Raw genomic sequence first — 20,215 nt, 5'->3', positions numbered from 1 at the left:
CCCCGTTGGTTCTGTTTATAATAAGGAGCATGGGCAGCTGGAACTGGATGTTTTTACCCTTTTCATACGCGTTGTTTTGATGTACTGTCTCTGGTTTTACATTAAGCCAAGCGAGGGTTCTGGACTCCCTGCTTGAAATGAAACACTACTGGGCTTGGTTCCATCTCCTTCACCTGCTGGCAGCCTAAGCCCTTCACTGTGGCCGTGAGGTGACAGCCTGGGTAGGAAGGCAGTGTGCCCGTCCACCCGAAATGGCCCTGGACCACCGTCGGTCTTTGCTCCCGAAGCTGAGGGAATGGCCTCGCCGTTCTCGGAGAGGAAGCCGACTCCAGGGACTCGAAAGTGAGGCTGCGCTCTGCCCCTCGCCCCTCACTGCAGAGCCCGCTCTTCCTACGCTCAGCCTCATTCACTACACGCAGAGCTAACTGGTCACTGAATTCTAAACAGCGCGCTGCTGTCTCGGCCTCGGAAAGCTTGGAACCTTCAGAGGTCTAGGAAAATGTCCAAAGATAGCAAAAATATGTGTTGGTTCTAATTTTTTGTTTTGAAGACACTTGTTGCTACAGAGGAGATGGAAACCAGACTTGGCTGTAAAATTTATCACTGTTCCAAAGCAAAGATAAATTGAAAACTGCCCACATCCTGACAACAGCAATGGGAAGAATCCAGCCTGTTGGTGTGTTGGATGTCAGGACACGGTGCGCGTGGGAGGGGGGCGAGGTGGGACACAGCCCCTAGCTGCAGGGGGTCCGCCTCCCTGCCTGGCGCAGTAACACTGGAGGTGTTAACTAGCTGTGTTAGCAGTTGGTACAAGTTAAAAGAAAATATAATCTCAAATGACTAATACGGATGAAATACTTGTGGGAATCTTGTCTCACAGTTTAAGGGACCTAGGTGTGCTTTTGGTTTTGCTCTTGCTTTGGGGGCAGGGCTGGGACCGCCTGGGCAGCCCCGTTAGAGGCCGCAGAGACCCCCAAGGCAGCGGCCCTGCTTCCTCCCTCGGCCGGTCGGCGGCACCCACCCAGGGGATGGTAACTGCACCGGAAGCGGGGCCTTGCTTCTCTGGTCCCCGTTTTTAGCAGGTGGTTTTGTTCACCTCCGTGAACTGCAGCTATGTGTCCTCACACTCAGGCTGTGTTTGAATGACCCCTCGCCACCTGGCAAAGAGCCACATCCTCCATGAGGCTGAACTGTCCCCGGGGATCTTCAGGCAGGAGGCTGTTCTGACGGCAGGGAGCCGGGTCCCTGAAACCAGTCACATTAGCTAGTGCTGTCTGGTCTGGGGGAGAGGGGGCGAGCATCCCTTCACCTGAGCCCTGTCCAGGCTCTGACCTGGGGCCCATGGGGGGAGCCCTGCCCAGCTGGGCTGCGTCTAGAAGTGTCCCCTCTTCCTCACCCCGGCCCTGCAGTGAGGAGGTTCCCGCAGTGAGCCCAGGGTCCGGTGAGTGGGCCCCGCGGGCCTCTCCCTGCTCTGAGCCCTTCTCTGCCTTTCTCTTCGGTCCTCCCAGAGCCGAGTCCCGCTCGGTCTAAGCAACGTCATTAGGGCAGCAGGCTGAGTCACGTGAGCTGCCCTTGCGTGCTGCCCAATTTCCTGGCAATAAAGACTAATTAGGAATCAGTCTGTGAAGACTGTTATTAGTTTCCCCCCCGCCTGCTTGTTCACCTTATAAACCTTTTCTTCCCAAACCAGGAGCGGGGCTCAGTGTGATTTAGCCGCTGCCCTTCGCAGAGCCGGTGCAGCTCCCTCCCGCTGCCACGTGTGCTGTTGACCTTGCCAAGGACACGGTTAGCCAGCTGCCCCCGTCAGACCCGAACTTCTTGATAGGGCTGCAGGTCCCCACAGGCAGCTGTGAAGGCCAGCCATCCTTCAAGGTGGCAGAGGGACCCAGAGCCCTTGGGCAGCTTGGGAGACCCAGAGGCCCCGCAGTTCCTGGCTGAGAGTGGGCGGGCTGTGGACTCCTGGAATTCAGGGATGGCTTGTGCCACAAGCTGCTGCTATGGCCCGGAGACGTGGGTGTACCAGCACTGGTCCCACAGGTGAGCTGGCGACAGAGGAGGCTCATCTCCTAACTCCCATCCCCACCAGCCCTTGTCCTCTCATCCCAGCTGGTGGAGGGACCTTCAGTCCTCAGCAAGCCAGGGAAGGCAGGGCAAGAGGTGGGCCAGCCAGCTTGGCTCCCAGGGTCTGGTGGCAGAGCTTCTGTGCAAACAGAGGGCAATTTCCTGAGATGGCAAAGCTTATCCTGACCAGGGAGCACCCGGGGGCCTGGAGATCGCCACCATCTGCTTCATCAGGGAGAATGCCCTTCCCTGCAGGAGCCCAGGAGCTGGGGGGGAGAGTGGGTAGCTTAAGCCCTGGAACATCCGAGCTGCCACCCGTTGCCTAGCTGCATGGGTGCGTGTGTGGCAGCCTCGGAGCTGGAAGCTACGCTGCTCTCAGCTCTGAGCGGCCCTCTTGCTCCAGCCCCAGGCCCCATGAGCTGTCAGCAGCCCATGTCAGCCCTCCTGGAAGCGCCAGGCCAGGGGACGTAAGCTGCCATTTAAAGTCATAGTTGGCACAGTGCTGGAGGGAGACTTGGGATCAAGTGATCGCAAACCTCTCAATCCACAGAGTAAGCAAGTGCCAGGCGAGAGGAAGGCCTTGGGGCAGGACAAGAAGCCAGGTCCTGGGCCTCCTGCCTGGTTCGAAAGGGGGAGACAGGCCTGGTTCAAAAGGCTGCAAGTCGGGGCCCCTGCCCAGCTTCCAGGTCGGAGCTGTCTGGCAGAACTGTACCGTGAGGCACAAGTGCAAGCCACGTCTGTCATTCCAAATTTTCTAGTGGCCACGTTAAAAAAGTAAAAAGAAACAGGTAAAGTTAATTTAAAAAAACATATTTCACTTAACTATATATATCCAAAATGTCATTCTGACGTGTAATCGATATAAAACTCTATTGAGATGTTTTACACCCTCTTTTCACACTAAGCTCTGAAATCCAGCTTGAAATTTACCCCGACAGCGCATCTCAGTTCTCACTGGCCAGGGCGCAAGAGCCACACGGGGCCCGTGGCCACTGCATGGGACAGCACAGGTCCATTCCTGGTTTCTAAAGGAGCAACTGGCCCTGGCTGGTTTGGCTCAGTGGTTAGAGTGTCGGCCCGTGGACTGAAGGGTCCTGGGTTTGATTTCGGCCAAGGGCACGTAGCTCAATCAGACTCAATCCCTGGCCTTGGTGGGGGCTCAAACTAATCAATGTGTCTCTCTCACATCAATGCTTCTCTCTCCCTCTCTCCCCCCTTCCACACTCTGAAAAAGCAATGGAAAAAATATCCTTGGTGAAAATTTTAAATAATAATAATAAATAAAACCCTGTGTCTATTTTTTTGTCCCTTGGGAGCCAGGACACTGCCCCCTGAGTAGGAGCACCCCTTGGTGAGTGGGGGTCGTCCTCTGAGTCTGCTGTTCCTGCCACCTTACCTGGTGGGCCCTTACCTGGGAGCTGGGCTCTGATTTGCTTGGGCATTAGTCACGCAGGACCCCAGCTCTTGTTTTTCCTGCAGTGAATCAGCCCTAATCCCTGGGGGTGTGAGGCCCCCTGTGGCACTCGTTTATTTCCAAGAGGGCTTCTGCAGACGGGAGGCACAGACCCAATGTTCCGGAGCTCTGCCCGGCTCTTCCACCACCTGCCCTCCTCCGGGGGCCGCGGCCCTCTCCCCTGACTGCTCCCGCTCCCGGGGCTGGAGCCCGGACATCATCTCCCCGCTGGGCTCCCACCTCCAATGACTACCACCTCGGAGGAAGGGGCCTGGAGCCCTCGGACAGGGCCTGGGGGCCGCCTCTCCCGTCTCCGCTCTCCTGGGCTGGGCGTTGCCTAATCTCAAAGATAAGAAAGTGTGCCGACTGGTTTAGGATGAGAGGCCCATCGGCAGGGCTGGCTCCTGGACCCTGCAATTTAAGCAAATGGCCCCTCTCTGAGAACTGTTGATTGCAGGTGCGCTACTAGTGGTTAGAAGAAAATTGTCACCCAGGAACCAAGTGGACCGCGGCTGGGGCAGCGGCTGAGTGGCCTCTGGGCCCCACCTTCCACCTCACTCCGCGGCAGCCAGTGGGAGCAGAATGGTGGAGACCACGCCGCTTCCCTGCAGCCGCTGGTCCTCTCCCGGCCTCCTGCTGCCCTCCTACCCCCACTGCCACCGGCAGTCGCTCCCCCTCCAGGATGGGTGACTTCTGTGTCCCCTCTCCAGGGCCAAATTCAGCGGCTTGTCCATGAGATGCAGCCAACAGGGCCTCAGGCCTTCTCTGTCCCCCTGGGACACGTGGCCAGCGTCAGGCCTCCGTCCCAGGTCTCCCCAGGCTGCCGGGACCCCTCTCTCCTTCTAAATGTTTCCTGCACTCAGCTAGGCCGGCCAGGATGCCCCACACTCCACACAGAGTGACTGCACCCTTCTCGAGCTGGGCCAGTGACATGAAAGCCTGGAGATGGGGGGACCCACTCCTTTCTTGAAGACCCTGGGGGCCACCGCAGAAGAAGGCAGCTACCCAGGTGACCTTTCCAGCACCCAGCGTGAGGAAAAGGCCAATAAACTGGCGCCGCTGACAGCCACTCCTCCTGACTTCAGAAAAGCCACCAGCGGCCACTTGCAGGAGAGGCAGGGTTCCCAGGGGCTCATTCAGCAGCACCTGGGGACTAACACAGGATCCTTGGGGGAGGGGCCCAGGGGAGTCCCTGGAGCTGGCCTGAGACCCTTCTGACGATCCCGGCCATGCATGTCCTACTGCCCCTGGCCCTAGAGTCATGGGCAGGTGGGATGACGCTGAGCCAGCCAGGAAGATGGGTCAAGCTGGGTGGTGCCCACTTTTAAAATGTACCTTGTGCCAAGTGTCTGGGGTGAATGCCCCTGGCTTCCTCCTCATGTCAGAAGCGACCACAGAGCAGAGACCTGGAGGCCCTGGGGGTGAGTGGAGAGCCAGGGCCGTGGGTGGGGGCACCCAACAGGCCTGCCGCTGCGCTGGCCGGAGGTGTTCATTAACCCGAGCCGAGCTTGGGGCCCGGCCTGTCCCGGGGCCTGCGAGTGTCTGTCTGGAGCCCTGTCCCCCTGTTCCCAGCTGCTTCCCCAGCTGGGTGTGACTGCTGCTGGCTGCCTCCGGGCCTGTGGGAGTGACAAGTCCAAACCTTCTCTGGGAGTTGGGCAGGCTCGGGCGCCCCGCCCTCGGGGCTCTGCCCTTTCCTCCCAAACTGGTTGTGCAGGAGAGGGCGTGAGTGTGGTGAGTGTGGGTGCATGCGCAGCCGCGGGCCTCACCTGCAGAGAGGGGCCTCCCAGAAACTGCCTTTCCTGCCAGTGCCCCGCCACCCCAACTTGCCAGAGCCCAGCCGAGCCGCCAGCCAGGACACACGCCGCCCGCCGCCCAGCCCAGCCTGAGCCAGCGCCTGCCTCACCACCATGTTCAAGGGGCTGAGCAAAGGCGCCCAGGGGAAGGGGTCCCCCAAGGGCTCCCCCAGCAAGCACAACAGGTGAGTGGAGCTGGGGGATGGGGCTGTGCAGGGTGGGACCAGACCCAGGTGCTCCAGCCACCTGGAGGTGCAGCCCGGAGCCCAGGAGCAGCCAGCCCAGTGCTGGCATTTGGTGTCCCGAGGCCAAAGGGCCCAGGGGGTTGGACTCTTCCAGACCCAGGCTGAGCTCCAGCCCTGGCAAGAGGCTAGCAATGGCCTGGGGCTCCTTGCATTCTCTGGGCGGGGGTGGGGGTGGGGGTGGGGAGGAGGGGCTGGGGTCAAGAGTTGGGGCTGCTCTGCAGGAGTAGGGGGAGGCCCTGGCAGCTACCTTCCTCCGATGGGAGGCTGGGGGACTGGAGGGCCTGGCTCCTGTTCATGGCTCTGCCCTCAAGGCTCTGCTTGGGCTGGGACGACCCTTGGGACCTGGGCATGGGGTGGGCAGAAGGCCTGAGGCCAGAGAAGCTGGGAGCTGGGAGCTGGGAGGCGGGATGCAGCTTTCCCCCACGGGGCTCTCACCTCAGGCCTTGAGAGTCTTGTCACAGAGTTGGGGTGATTCCTTTACTGTACAGGTGTGTGGAAGGGGTGCTGTGGGGAAGGGAAGGGCCCACAGGCCCCAGGCCTCCTCCAGCCTCCCTTGGTTCACCCAGCTCTCTGGAGGGCCCAGCCAGGCTTCCCGAGCCCCACCGTGTGTGGGCAGACTTGGCCGGCATTCCTTCTGCACTGGCCACCAGCCTCTCTGCAGGGTAGGGTGGCAGCTTACCTGGGGTCCCAGGTGTGGAAATGAGAGGACATGAAAAGCCTATTATCCTGATAGAGATCAGGGCGAAGGGCGCCAATCCGAGGCTGGGCTCCTGGGCAGACAGGAAAGACCGCACTGAAGACACTGGTTGGAGCCACCTGTCCTCCCTGGGGCTCTGAGCCCTGCCCAGGATAGAGGTGCTCCTTCTAGGGGGAGCAGGACCCCCAGGAGGCCAGGCCTGAGGACAAGGTGTCCAGGGCTCGGGACCCAGAGCTCCCCTCCCAGGCAGCCTCCTGGGCAGTGCTTCCTGGCCGGCATCTCTGTCCACATGGCCCTGTCCTCTGGTTGCTGCCCCCTAAGAGGGCTCCTCATTCCCCTCCCGTGCAGTCCACTTGTCCAGCACGTGTTTGTTGCACCCCATTGTGTGTGCCGAGGCTATTCTAGGCACTGGGGATGCCCCACAAACAACTGACTGGTCCCTGACTTCACGGTGTGTGTACATCCTAGTGATGTAAAAACTCGTACTTGCTGGGGGCCGACTACACGGGCTCTGCACTGGGCGCTTCGGATGGATTGGTTCTCTTAACACAGTGACACGGCGAGGCAGATACTACTGAAGCCCCACTTACAAGGGGGGAGCCTCTGTCACAAAGAGGTTAAGTAACTTGCCCAAGGCCACGCAGTAGTAGTGACAGAAAGGGCCCAAACTGCCCAAACTCAGCCGTGCTGTCTGAAGTTCGGCCTGAATCTGGCCGGGTCTTTGCTGCACCGCCCTCTGCCTGGGGGGCTTTGATCCCTGGGTGGGAGCCCAGCTCTGTGAAGGCTTCCCTTCCCCAAGACTGTGACCCCACAGGGTGCCTGGCTCCTGAGGCTCGGGCCACTCTTCCTTTTATTAGGTCTGCTTGACCCTCTGGGCCCCAGAGAGTGAGCTCCAGCACACAGCAGGCGCCCATAGAGGCTGCTGGACGAGTGCATAGAAAAGAACCCTGGAGACCCCGTTCAGGCTCCTGGCTGTGTGACCTGGAACAAGTCATGTCCCAATTTGGGCTCAGAAGCCCCAAATATTGAAAATGGGGTGCCCTGGAAATCTCTTGGCCCCCACATGCCCCAGTGCTGTGTGGCTCCTCTGGAGAGCCTGGGCATAGGCGAAACCTGGGGTTCTAGGGGGGCAGGGGGAGGCTGGGCTGATGGGCTGGGGTGGGAGGAAGTCGCAGTGGGGACGCACTGCTGCTCCCCAGCCCGCAGCCGACCCAGCTGCCCCTCGTCAAGGCCCAGCCGTCCTGCCTCAGGTGTTAGACTCGAGCTGGTGATTCACTCCCGGGGCTGCCGGCCTGCCAGGCCGGGAGCTGGGTGGGTCGGGAACTCACTGCCAGGCCAGTGACGTCAGCCTGCTCCGCGGTGCCTCACGCGCCTCGACCCTCGCTTTCTGATCCCTAACTGAGGGCTGCGCTCCCTCCACCCCCTGCACAGTATCTGAGCCTCCTACAGGAGACCAGAGCTCCCCAGCCTTACCCTCCCTCCAGGGCAGCGAGCCCGGCTGTAGGGAGGGCCGGGGCCGGGCCGGGGAGGCAGGCGACCCTACCTGGGTGAGTAGACCTCTGCCCAAAGGAAACAGGGGGACCTTTTCCCACCATGCTGCCCTGTGTCCCTACCACCCAATAGAGCCGCCACCCAGGAGCTGGCCCTGCTCATCTCCCGCATGCAGGCCAATGCCGACCAGGTGGAGAGGGACATCTTGGAGACCCAGAAGAGGCTGCAGCAGGTGAGGCCTAGGGGCGGATAGCAGGGCGGGGGGCATGGAGGCCCAGTGTCACGTCACTAGTCGTGGTGAAGATGGGACAGATGAACTCTGTTCTTCACTGGCCACTCCCCAAACACAGTGGGAGAGAGGGCTCGGCCGGGCTTCTAACTTGGGAGGTCACAGGGGCTCGGGGACCAGGCCTTCCCTGTGTCCTTGAGCTCACCCCTCAGATGCCCTGGGCCTATCCCTCTGCCAGTGTGCGTTCCAGCGTCCGCCAGTGCAGCTGGGGCTCATCGGGGTGGGGCTCGGGGCAGGGCCGGCCGGGAGGGTGAGGTCCCACGCCCCCTCGCCCGCAGGACCGGCTGCACAGTGAGCAGAGCCAGGCCCTGCAGCACCGGCAGGAGGCGGGCCGCAGCCTGAAGGAGGCCGAGGTTTTACTGAAGGACCTTTTCCTGGATGTGGACAAGGCCCGGCGGCTGAAGCACCCACAGGCTGAGGAGATCGAGAAGGAGTGAGTGGGGCGGTGGTGGGCGTGGGCTCAAGGATGCAGGTGGCGGGGACCCCGGGGAGCCCCTGGCCCAGCCGTGACCTGCTGGCTGTCTCCTTGGCAGCATCAAGCAGCTGCACGAGCGGGTGACCCAGGAGTGTGCCGAGTACCGTGACCTGTACGAGAAGATGGTGCTGCCGCCCAACGTGGGGCCCAGGGTCGACTGGGCACGGGTGCTGGAGGAGAAGCAGGTCAGGGGACATCCCCAACTTGGAGACCCCTCAAGGAGCTGGATGTCACACCCGGCAGTAATCAGAACAGTACAGGGTGTCATCGGGGGCCTGACAGTTTGCTGGGACCCGGAGGTGGGAAGGGGTCTGGGAAGGGAGAGAGCGAGGAGACAGTGCAGCCGGGAAGACTTCCTGTAAGAGGAGGCTCGGAGGCCTCAGAGAGGTGGAAAGGCGTGGCTGGGTTGGGGTGAAGTGGTGAGGAGAGGACCCTCCAGAAAGAAGGAACTGAGGCTCCTGCCAGAGGAAGCCTGGGCGTGATAAGAGGGGGGGTTTCCTGGGCAGAACCAGATCACAGGCACCCTAAACCCTCAGCCTGACTGCAGTCACGGTGACACCAAGGCCCCAGCTGGGGCCACTGGAGAATGGCATGTCCCCAAGGGTGAGCCGCCGGCTAACCCAGGATATTCCCCTGGCTCGTCCACCCTCTGCCCAGAGGACCAGCTCCACCCTGCCGGTGGGGATGCGGGAGGGCAGGCCCGAGGCGGAGCTAAGTGGCCGGCTCTTCTGCAGAAGCAAGTCCGAGAGGGTCAGTACGGGCCGGGCATGGCGGAGCTGGAGCAGCAGATTGCGGAGCACAACATCCTGCAGAAGGAGATCGACGCCTACGGGCAGCAGCTGCGGAGTCTCGTGGGGCCGGTGGGTGAGCCTCGGGCACATGCATCCCAGCCCCAGCCCCCTGTCTCCCATCAGAGCCCGGGCTAGGCCCGCTGGGCCCTGAGGGCGGGAGGCGGGCCCCAGGTGGCCCAGGGCACGGGGAGATCTCCCCTACCCCGCCTCTCACCGGCCCGCGTTTTCTCCCCCTCGGTTGAGACAGGACGCGAACTCCATCCGAAGCCAGTACCGGGACCTACTGGTGAGCAGGAGGAAGGGCCAGGCTGGCGGGCTGGCAGCGGGGCGGGCCCGGCTGCCTGCACCCTGGCCGGGGCCAGTGCTTCTGGGTGCAGCCTGATGGTGCCCCCTGCTCCCCCTTCTCCCCTGGAGCGCAGAAGGCGGCCTCGTGGCGCGGGCAGAGCCTGGGCAGCCTGTACACGCACCTGCAGGGCTGCACGCGCCAGCTGAGCGCCCTGGCCCAGCAGCAGCTCCACATCCTGCAGCAGGACTGGAGCGACCTCCTGGCGGACCCCGTGGGCCTGCGGCGGGAGTACGAGGTGAGCGGGGGAGAGGGGGGCGGGGGGGGGGGGACGAGGAGGGCAGCTCCCTCACCGCCTGCTCCCCGGCTCCCCAGCACTTCAAGCAGCACGAGCTGCTGAGCCAGGAGCAGTGCGTGAACCAGCTGGAGGACGACGGAGAACGCATGATAGAGCTCGGGCACCCGGCCGCGGGGCCCATCCAGGTGCCCGGCCCAGAGGCCCCTCAGCCTTGGGGACCCCTGCTCCCTCCATCCAGGGCTTCCCGGGGGGGCTGGGGAGAGGGAGACACGGCCCAGCTCGGGGCCAGGGGGCAGGGCCAGCAGAGTGGGTGGTGGGCGGTGGACCGACCAGGGTCTGAGGGCTCCACGCGCTGTCCCCAGGTCCACCAGGAGGCCCTGAAGATGGAGTGGCAGAACTTCCTGAACCTGTGCATCTGCCAGGAGAGCCAGCTGCAGCACGTGGAGGATTACCGCTGGGTGAGCCGCGGGCGGGGCGGGGCGGGGCTGGGCAGGGCGGTGGACGGGGGTGGCCACCAGGGCCCCGGCTGGAGCACGGACACGCTCGCATTGTGGGAGACAGGGCACCTCATAAAAATGACAGAGGTGTGTCTCTGTGGCCAGGTCCCAGAGGGAAAATACCGTCACACCTACATTCCCAGCAAGGAGATGTCACTCCTCCCAAGAGAGGGCGAGCTGGTTCTTATGAGTGAAATAAAGTGACTCTTTTTATGCATAAACCGTAGATACACACACACAGGGGACCCACAGCGCTTCCATGGTGTTAAAATTTCATGGAAGTGGTGGGGAAACTAAGGAAACCATGTCTAGAATACCTCCTTAGAAAAGACAGTAATAAAAAGTGTTGAGAAACATGGATAGAATGTACAACCGGGACTCTCTTTGGTAGTTTTCACCCAAAATGTTTCATATCCTTGGAGAGAGATGAAAGGGGTGTTTTCTTCCCTTTTTCTGTATAAACCACAACATCATGTCCCGCCATGGACAAGAATTCCGGGGGTGATCAGCGCGTCATCCGATACACCAAGGTTGCGGGTTTGACCCCCAGTAACCGCACATACAAAAACCAACGAATGATGCATGAATCAGTCTCTCTCTCTCTCTCTCAAGTCAATTAAAAAACAAACAAACAAAAAAACAAAAAAACATCAAAGCACATCCCCAGCTTCTACATCTTCTACACCCTGGGCCCCCATCCTGCGCACCCGCCCCGTGTGCCACCTGAGTCCCAGCCAGGACAACTCTGGGGGCTGGAGGGAGGCAGAGGCCTCGCCCTTCCTCCCCCCCTGCAGTAAGGACGAAGCCAGTGTTTATAACACTAAAGGAAATTAAGTTCAGTGACCCAAAAACGCCCGTGTGCAGAACACTCCAGCTCCAAGGGCCCTGCTGCCTGGGCCGTTTGGGTTTAGCCAGTTTGCATTGAGCTGTTTCGCTGGGGTGGGTGCCCTGGGCTCTGCATGACCACCCGCGACCTCAGTTCCAGGAAGAGGCCAACTCCGTCAGCCAGACCCTGGCAAAGCTCAACTCCAGCCTGGACACCCAGTACAGCCCTGCCCCTGGGGGGCCCCCTGGTGCCCCCACAGAGCTGCTACTACAGCTGGAGGTGAGACAGCCCCACCCGGCCCCCTGGGAATGGGGCCTGCCTGTGTGTCTGGGCCTCACCCTTCCCAGGTGCCTAGTCCTGCCCGAGCCCTGGCCTGGGGACCAGGAGGAGGGGGTCACTCTAACAGGAGGAGGCTGGTCTGTCACCAGCAAGCTCTTCCCCCCCCTGGACCTCAGTTTCCTCACCTGTAATGTGACAGGGCCTCCAGGGTCACTCTGGGGCTCCTCCAGCTCCCACTCTGGGCAGTCCCCACCCACTCCATCCAGCAGACCCCAGGATCCTCCCAGGGAGGGGCTCCTTTTACCATTCTGACCTGGAGACCATCTTCATAAGGCCAGGTCTCTGGCTCTCCTGGGGGAAGGATATGGGGCGGGCCTGGCCTGAGCCCCCACTGCCTGGGACCCCATAGGCAGAGGAGAAGAAGCTGGCCGTGGCCGAGAAGACCATCGAGGACCTGCAGCGGCGGAGCCGGAAGGTGGCCCCTCTGCCCCAGCGCAGGAACCCGCCCCAGCAGCCTCTGCGGGTGGACAGCATCTGTGACTGGGACACAGGAGAAGTACAGGCTCAGCCCTTTCTGCCCCACCTCTGTCCCACTCCTACCCATTCCCACCACCACCCCTGCCCCTGCCCTGCTCCTGTCCCCCTACCTGTCCCTGTCCCCAGCCCTTACCTCATCTAGGCCTTGGTCCCTCCTCTATCCCCGGCCCCTGAGCCTACATGAGCCCCTCCCCACCTACCCCCAGGTGCAGCTGCTGAGGGGTGAGCGGTACACGCTGATGGACAACACTGACCCCTACACCTGGGTGGTGCAGGGCCCAGGCGGGGAGACCAAGCACGCCCCGGCCGCCTGCTTCTGCATCCCAGCTCCAGACCCTGCAGCCGTGACCACGGCCTCCAAGTAGGTTGCCTGGGGAGACTCGGGCAGGGGCAGGCTGTGGGCCCACACTGGCCCTGGGGGGCTTGAGGCCATCGCCTGGCCTTCGCCTGGCCTGGTGCCTGTATGGATTGGGGGATAGCGGGAGGAGGGACATCTTCTCTGATCTCTTCCTTGATCCAGGCTGGCCTCCGAGCTGCAGGCCCTGAAGCAGAAACTGGCCACAGTGCAGAGTGTCCTGAAGGCCAGCGTTGCAGAACCCTTCCGGCCTGGCCAGCAGGGTACCGAGGGCTGACCGGGGCGTTGGGGGTGGTGGAATAGAAGATAAGGACTCCTACTTTCGCTGCTGCTGGGGGGCTACAGTGGGCAAGGTGGGCCCTGGACCCTCACAGGCACCCTGTGTCCCCAGCTCCTACTGGCTCAGCCACAGTGGACCCACAGGCCCAGAAGCTCCTGACACAGATGACCCGGCTGGACGGGGACCTGGGGCGGATAGAGAAGCAGGTGCTGGCCTGGGCCCGGGCCCCGCTGAGCCACACGGCTCCGCTGGAGGACCTGGAGGGCCGCATGCAAAGCCACAAGGTGGGTGAGCGAGGGCGGCCAGGAGAAGAGGTGGCCCTGCCCCGGGGCTGCGAGAACTCAGACAGGCACGTGTGGGAGCAGCCCCAGGACCCACGGTGGATGAAGGGAATGCCCCGTGGGAATCACACAAACTGGGTCCTGTCCTCCTGCCCAAGATCATCCACATGGGGAGTAGCAGGGCCAGGACTGTTCCCAGATCTCTAGCCTGGGCCCTCCGAGCACATACCCACCACACTCTCAGGCTCGTGGGAGGAGTTAGGTCGAACTGGCAGGAGGGCTGGGTGAAACCCACCTGCCCAGAACACAGATCCCTGCCCCCCGCCCACCCCAGGGCACAGCCCAGCAACTGCAGAGCCTGGGAGCTGAGAAGGAGGCAGCCCAGCAGGAGTGTGAGGCGTTCCTGTCGGCGCGGCCAGTGGGCCCGGCCGCCCTGCACCTGCCCGTGGCCCTCAACAACGTCAAGAACAAGTACAGTGACGTGCAGGCTCTCTGCAGCCTCTACCAGGAGAAGTGAGTGCTCTGCGCGCCGGGAGGGAACCCCGGGCGGGGCAGCGGCGGTGTGGCCAACGGGGTGGCTGACCCTCGGCCTCCCCTGCGGCAGAGCGAAGGCTGCCCTGGGTCTGGAGCGGCAGATCCGGGACGCAGACAAGGTCATCCGAGGCTTCGAGTCTGTGCTGGCACAGGAGGCCCCCATCCCCGCTGGCCCGGGCGCCCTGCAGGAGAGGGTCAGCGAGCTGCAGGTGAGGGCCCAGCGGTCTCCTGGTGGGAGGGGTCACAGCCTGAACAAGCTTTTGGGGTAAGGTGGGTCGACGTGGCATCTCATGTAACTGTGAGGGTCCATCTCGCTGTGTCCCCTCCCCCGCCAGCGCCAGCGAAGGGAGCTGCTGGAGCAACAGGCCTGCGTGCTGGGGCTGCACCGCGAGCTGAAGGCCGCCGAGCACGCGTGTGGCGCGCTGCAGAACAACTGCCACGAGTTCTGCCAAGACCTGCCTCGCCAGCAGCGCCAGGTGCGGGCCCTCACGGACCGCTACCACGCCGTGGGGGACCAGCTGGACCTGCGGTGAGCGGCTGGCCATCAGGGCTTGAGGCACGCCCCACAGTGCGCAGCAGCTGCTGCTGCTGAGCTGTGTGATCTTGGGTGGGTGACTCCACCTCTCTGAGGCTGTTTCCTCACCTCTAAAATGGGATAATAGCAGCACCTACACCCCCAGGGTGGTGCCTGGTAGAGACTGTCGGGTCCATCTGTGAATGCTCAGCTCTAACACAGGGCCAGAATTAGGGGGTCAGCATGGTGGTCACTCAGGCCTCCTGACCTGTCCCGGTGAGGGAGGGACCCACCAGCCTCCTCCCTGCACCACGCACGGCCCCCAGAGGGCAGCTCTCACCTCTGCTCCGGCTTCATCCTCGCGCAGGGAGAAGACGGTGCAGGATGCCGGCCTCACCTACCAGCAGTTTAAGAACTGCAGGGACAACCTCAGCTCCTGGCTGGAGCAACTGCCCCACAATCAGGTGCGGCCCAGCGATGGGCCCAGCCAGATTGCCTACAAGCTGCAGGCGCAGAAGGTGAGGGGCTGGGGCTGCAGGGGACCTGGGGACAGGTCGGGACCCTGCCCAGAGCTGGGACCTCAAACCACCTCCACCTCCCTGGCAGCCTCTCCCACGGGAGAGACGCCTGTGCTCCTGTGGCCCCCTAGTGGCCAGTACTGTAAAAGACCTTAAGCTCAGACCACAAGGCCTTGGGTCATCACCACCCCCCATGCCCAAAATGTTCCGCTTTGCCCCAGAAACGGCCAGCCTAGCGCCATCTGGCCGGAGGTGGGCAGTGGGCTCTATGCTCTTGGCAGTTACACCTCCTACTGCACCCTCTTTCTCACACTTGCCCCTACTATACACTGGCAATGAGCCCTGGGCTGGGGGGACAGCCTGGCCCTGGGGCAACTCAGGTCATGGGAGGCCGATGTATCACAGGCCATGATGCTGATAAGTGCTTGGTGGAGAAGCCAGAGCGCTGTGGGAGCCCACGGCAGGACACGTGTGGGGTCAGGGCAAGAGGTCTAGAGGGAGCCGACTTCTGAGCTGAGGCCTGAGGAATAGAGTGGCCAGGTGGGAGGGGTGAAATGTCCCAAGCTAAAGCCACAGTGGGTCAGGGGAGGGAAAGGGCAGTTTCCCACAAAACCCTCCTGGCCCCTGAATGTGGCCCTGGAGGCGCCTGCCTGGAGGAAGGTCCTGAGCGGTGCTACCTGGCCTCCTGACTCTCACCTGTTCCCGAGCAGAGGCTGCTGCGGGAGATCCAGGGCCGGGAGCGGGACAGGGCCAAGGCATCCCGCCTCTCCCGGGACCTGCAGGAGGCTCTCCAGGTGAGCACTTTTACTTCAGTTGGTCCCTCTTTATCCACCCTCCCTCCCTCCCTCCTCCTGCCAGTGCCCTGCTCTCCCACCCAAACTTCCCTCACTGACCCCCAGCCTGTTGTCTTTTCCCTGCTCAGGACTATGAGCTGCAGGCAGATACCTACCGCTGCTCCCTGGAGCCCACCAAGGCAGGGTGGGCCCCCAAGAGACCCCGAGTGGCTCCCCTGCAGGAGAGCATCCAGACCCAGGTGAGGCGGGACCCAGGGGGCACCGGCTCTGTGGTCTCTGGGGTGGGAGCTGACCCTGCCCTCCTGCGCCCCCTCCCTTTGGCCCCTCTAGGAGAAGAAGCTGACAGAAGCCTACACAGAGGCTGTAGCCATGCACCAAGAGCAGCTGCACCAGCTAGAGTTTGCCAGAAGGATGCTGGAGAAGGTATGGGGAGGATGCCCACTCCGTTCCCGCAAGAGGCAGCCTGGCCTGGTTGTTGACCTGGCCGACTTCCTTCCCCCTCACCCCACCACCTGCAGTCCCGGGGTTCTGCCTCCCCCACTTCTCTCCCCAGAAGCTCTTATAGGCTGGGCTCCATCTCAGAGTAGATCCTGGAGATGTCATTCAGGGGGCTCACAGCTTAGCCACTGGACAGTCCCCTGGGGGGGAAACAGGAGAAAATGCCCACAAAGTCTTCAGCCTTAGGACCCAGCAATGGGCAAGGCCACCAAGGTCTCCTCTTCGTGACTCTTGGTGACTGACCAAGGGACTGGCCAGCTTTCCTACCCAGAGCAGTACTCCAGTGTCCCCCAGAGGGGTGTGCAGATAGAAGGGGAAGGAGGAAGGTTGGAAGGGAACACCTGTCCTATTTGCACATTACAGTGCAGGCTTGGCCTGGACCCTGCCTTGCCTCCTGACATCCTGGGATTAATGGGTCCTCTCAAAATCCTGCATCCAAGCGTCTCAGGTCTTCAGCTCTGCCTCCCGGAACCCACCGGGAAGGATGTCTCGGGAAGCAGGGAAGGGTGTCTGTTCCTCCACAGTCCTCTCCCCTGTTCCCCTCACTCTGCAGAAGGAGCTCAGCGAGGACATCCAGGCGGCCCTTGGCGTGCAGAGGGGGTCTGCGAGCCCAGCCCAAGCAGGCAGGGAGTCAGAGGCGCTGAAGGCCCAGCTGGAGGACGAGCGAAAGCGGGTGGCCCGGGTGCAGCACGAGCTGGAGGAGCAGAGGAAACAGCTGCTGCGGCTGAGGACCCAGCGGCCCTTGGAGAGGCTGGAGGAGAAGGAAGTGGTGGAGCTTTACCGGGACCCCCAGCTGGAGGGCAGCCTGTCCCGGGTGAAGTCCCAGGTGGAGGAAGAGGGCAGGAAGCGGGCTGGCCTGCAGGCAGACCTGGAGGTGGCGTCCCAGAAGGTCGTGCAGCTGGAGGGCAAGAGGAAGGCCATGCAGCCTCATCTGCTGACCAAGGAGGTCACCCAGGTAGAGAAGGACCCAGGTCTGGACAGCCAGGCGGCCCAGCTCAGCAGTGAGATCCAGCACCTGCGGGCAGAGAACACAGCTGTCTCGGCCCGGCTGGAGGGGCTGAAGAGGGAGCTGCTGGCGCTGGAGCAGGAGGCGGCTGACGTGAGGGAGAGGGTCGTGGTGAAGGAAGTGGTCAAGGTGGAGAAGGACCTGGGAATGGTCGCGGCAGCCCGGGCCCTGAGGCTGAAGATCGCGGAGGACGTGGCGCAGAGGAAGAGGGCGGAGGAGGCGGCGGCGCAGCTGCAGGCTCGCATCGGAGACCTGGAGCGGGCCATCAGCGCCGTGCAGCCCAAGGTGGTCGTGAAGGAGGTGAAGAGGGTGGAGCAGGACCCAGGCCTCATCAAGGAGGCGTCCAGGCTGCGCGGCCTCCTCGAGGGGGAGAGGAGTAGGAACGCCGTGCTGGCCAAGGAGCTGAAGGAGCTGCAGGGCAAGTACAGCGAGGTGGGGAAGCAGAAGCCCAAGGTGGAGCTCCAGGAGCGCGTCCGCGAGATCTTCCAGGTGGATCCGGAGACGGAGCTGGAGATCGCGCGGCTCCGGGCCGAGCTGCAGGAGACCGCCAGCAAGAGGAGCGGCGTGGAGAGGGAGGTGGAGAGGCTGCTGCCCGACCTGGCGGTCCTGCGGGCCCAGAAGCCCCTGGTGGAGTACAAGGAGGTGACGCAGGAGGTGGTCAAGCACGAGAAGAACCCGGAGGTACTGCGGGAAATTGACCGCCTGAAGGCCCAGCTCAACGAGCTGGTCAACACCAGCGGGCGCGCCCAGGAGCAGCGCATCCGGCTGCAGGGGGAGCGGGATGAGTGGAAGCGGGAGCGGTCCAAGGTGGAGACCAAGACGGTGAGCAAGGAGGTGGTGCGCCACGAGAAGGACCCGGTCCTGGAGAAGGAGGCCGAGCGGCTCCGCCAGGAGGTGCGGGAGGCGGCGCAGAAGCGGCGGGCCGCCGAGGACGCGGTCTACGAGCTGCAGAACAAGTACCTGCTCCTGGAGAGGAGGCGGCCCGAGGAGAAGGTGGTGGTGCAGGAGGTGGTGGTCACCCAGAAGGACCCGAAGCTCCACGAGGACCACAGCCGGCTGAGCCAGAGCCTGGACGAGGAGGTGGGCCGGCGGCGGCAGCTGGAGCTGGAGGTGCGGCAGCTGCTGGCGAGCGTGGAGCAGGAGGAGGGCCTGCTCAGCTTCCAGGAGGACCGCGACAAGAAGCTGGCCGTGGAGAAGGAGCTGCGGCAGCTGACCCTGCGGATCCAGGAGCTGGAGAAGCGGCCCCCCGCGGTGCAGGAGAAGATCATCATGGAGGAGGTGGTCAAGCTGGAGAAGGACCCGGGCCTGGAGAAGTCTGCGGAGGCCCTGCGGCAGGACCTGGACCGGGAGAAGGCCCAGGTGACGGAGCTGCACCGGGAGCGCAACAACCTGCAGGTGCAGATCGACGTCCTCCAGAAAACCAAGTCGCAAGAGAAGACCATCTACAAGGAGGTGATCAGGGTGGAGAAGGACCGGGTGCTGGAGGGCGAGCGGTCCCGGGTGTGGGAGATGCTCAACAGGGAGCGCTCGGGCCGGAAGGGCCGCGAGGAGGAGGTGCAGCGCCTCCGGGAGCGCATCGACAGGGCCGAGGGGCTGAGCAGGACCTGGGCCCGGGAGGAGGCCGAGCTCCAGAAGGCCCGGAGCCAGGCGAGCCAGGAGTGCAGGCAGCGGCAGCAGGAGCTGCGGGAGCTCGAGAGGCAGAAGCAGCAGAGGGTGCTGCAGCTGCAGGAAGAGTCGAAGCTGCTCAGCCAGAAGACCGAGAGCGAGCGGCAGAGGGCCTCCCAGCAGGGCCAGGAGCTCTCGCAGCTCCAGGCAGCCATCCTCCAGGAGAAGGACCAGATCCACGCGAAGGAGAGGACCCTCCGGGAACTCCACACCAAGGTGAGCCGGGAGGAGCTCAACCAGGAGACCCAGACGCGAGAGACCAACCTTTCCACCAAGATCTGTATCTTGGAGCCCGAGACAGGGAAGGACCTGTCCCCGTACGAGGCCTACAAGAGGGGCATCATCGACCGAGGCCAGTACCTCCAGCTGCAGGAGCTCGAGTGTGACTGGGAGGAGGTCACCACCTCGGGCCCCTGTGGGGAGGAGTCGGTGCTCCTGGATCGAAAGAGCGGGAAACAGTACTCCATCGAGACCGCCCTACACTGCCGGCGCATCTCCAAGGAGGAGTACCATCTCTACAAGGACGGCCTCCTGCCCATCTCCGAGTTCGCCCTGCTCGTGGCGGGGGAGACCAAGCCCTGCTCCTCGCTCTCTATTGGCTCCATCATTTCCAAGTCCCCACTCGCCTCCCCAGCCCAGCAGAGCACCTGTTTCTTCTCTCCCGGCTTCTCTCTCGGGCTCGGCGATGACAGCTTCCCCATTGCCGGGGTCTACGACACGACCACAGACAACAAGTGCACCATCAAGACGGCCATGGCCAAGAACATGCTGGACCCCATCACGGGGCAGAAGCTGCTGGAGGCCCAGGCGGCCACGGGGGGCATCGTGGACCTCCTCAGCCGGGAGCGCTACTCCGTGCACAAGGCCATGGAGAGGGGGCTGATCGAGAACAGCTCCACGCAGAGGCTGCTCAACGCCCAGAAGGCCTTCACCGGCATCGAGGATCCCATCACCAAGAAGCGGTTGTCGGTGGGCGAGGCCATCCAGAAGGGCTGGATGCCCTGGGAGAGCGTGTTCCCCCACCTGCTGGTGCAGCACTTGACCGGGGGGCTCATTGACCCCAAGAGGACAGGCCGCATCCCTGTCCCGCAAGCCCTGCTCTCGGGAATGATCAGTGAGGAGCTGGCCCAGCTCCTGCAGGATGAGTCCAGCTACGAGAAGGATCTAACAGACCCCATCTCCAAGGAGCGGCTGAATTATAAGGAAGCCATGGGGCGCTGCCGGAAGGACCCCCTGAGTGGCCTGCTGCTCATCCCGGCCGCACTGGAGGGGTACCGCTGCTACCGCGCAGCCTCCCCCACCGTACCCCACACGCTGCGCTGACGGGGCAAAGTCATGGGAGTGTATGTGGGGGAGGGGGAGGATGCATGCACCCCTCACCCCAGAGCAGCCTCATCCAGGGGGTGGGTCTCCCGTCTGCCTGATCCCTGTTCTGACTCAACATTCGCGGTGTTGGGCTCCCTCCCCTAATTTAGGTGCCCACTCCATCCCCAGACCTGGAGATCCGTAGATCTGTTCCTCCCCTACCCAGTACTTGCAATAAACGAATTCTTCCAGCATCTTGTTCACATGTGGGAGTGCAGAGTGGATCTGTCTGGGGCAGGACACAAGGGACCCCTCTGCTTCAGTCCTTCCCAGCTAGGGAGTGGACATTCACACTGGGCCTCAGAGGAAATGGGCCCCCATGACTCTGGGAGGGATATGCTGGCAGGTCATGGAAGGAGATCGTGGACAGGCAAGTCCCTGATGTGCCCC

At 62.8% G+C, this 20,215-nt stretch overlaps 1 protein-coding gene across 1 annotated transcript; it reads left to right on the top strand.

The window, feature by feature from the left end:
* The first annotated feature begins 5,406 nt into the window (after nucleotides 1-5,406).
* EVPL (envoplakin) lies at nucleotides 5,407-20,044 on the top strand. The gene is made up of 22 exons (XM_087825695.1): nucleotides 5,407-5,492; nucleotides 7,873-7,972; nucleotides 8,308-8,462; nucleotides 8,563-8,689; nucleotides 9,203-9,364; nucleotides 9,543-9,581; nucleotides 9,715-9,876; nucleotides 9,954-10,061; nucleotides 10,239-10,334; nucleotides 11,353-11,478; nucleotides 11,888-12,034; nucleotides 12,222-12,376; nucleotides 12,536-12,633; nucleotides 12,762-12,934; nucleotides 13,266-13,444; nucleotides 13,536-13,674; nucleotides 13,801-13,994; nucleotides 14,347-14,497; nucleotides 15,208-15,291; nucleotides 15,420-15,530; nucleotides 15,622-15,714; nucleotides 16,343-20,044. The coding sequence occupies exons 1-22, from the start codon at nucleotides 5,422-5,424 to the stop codon at nucleotides 19,781-19,783; spliced, it is 6,111 nt and encodes a 2,036-aa protein (XP_087681821.1). The 5' UTR covers nucleotides 5,407-5,421; the 3' UTR covers nucleotides 19,784-20,044.
* The last annotated feature ends 171 nt before the right edge of the window (nucleotides 20,045-20,215 follow it).

Source organism: Miniopterus natalensis, chromosome 17 (genome assembly GCF_054644295.1).
Source record: "Miniopterus natalensis isolate mMinNat1 chromosome 17, mMinNat1.hap1, whole genome shotgun sequence".
Lineage (NCBI taxonomy): Eukaryota > Metazoa > Chordata > Mammalia > Chiroptera > Miniopteridae > Miniopterus > Miniopterus natalensis.
The sequence above is the reverse complement of the archived record's forward strand: the minus strand, read 5'-3'. Positions and strand labels throughout refer to the sequence as shown.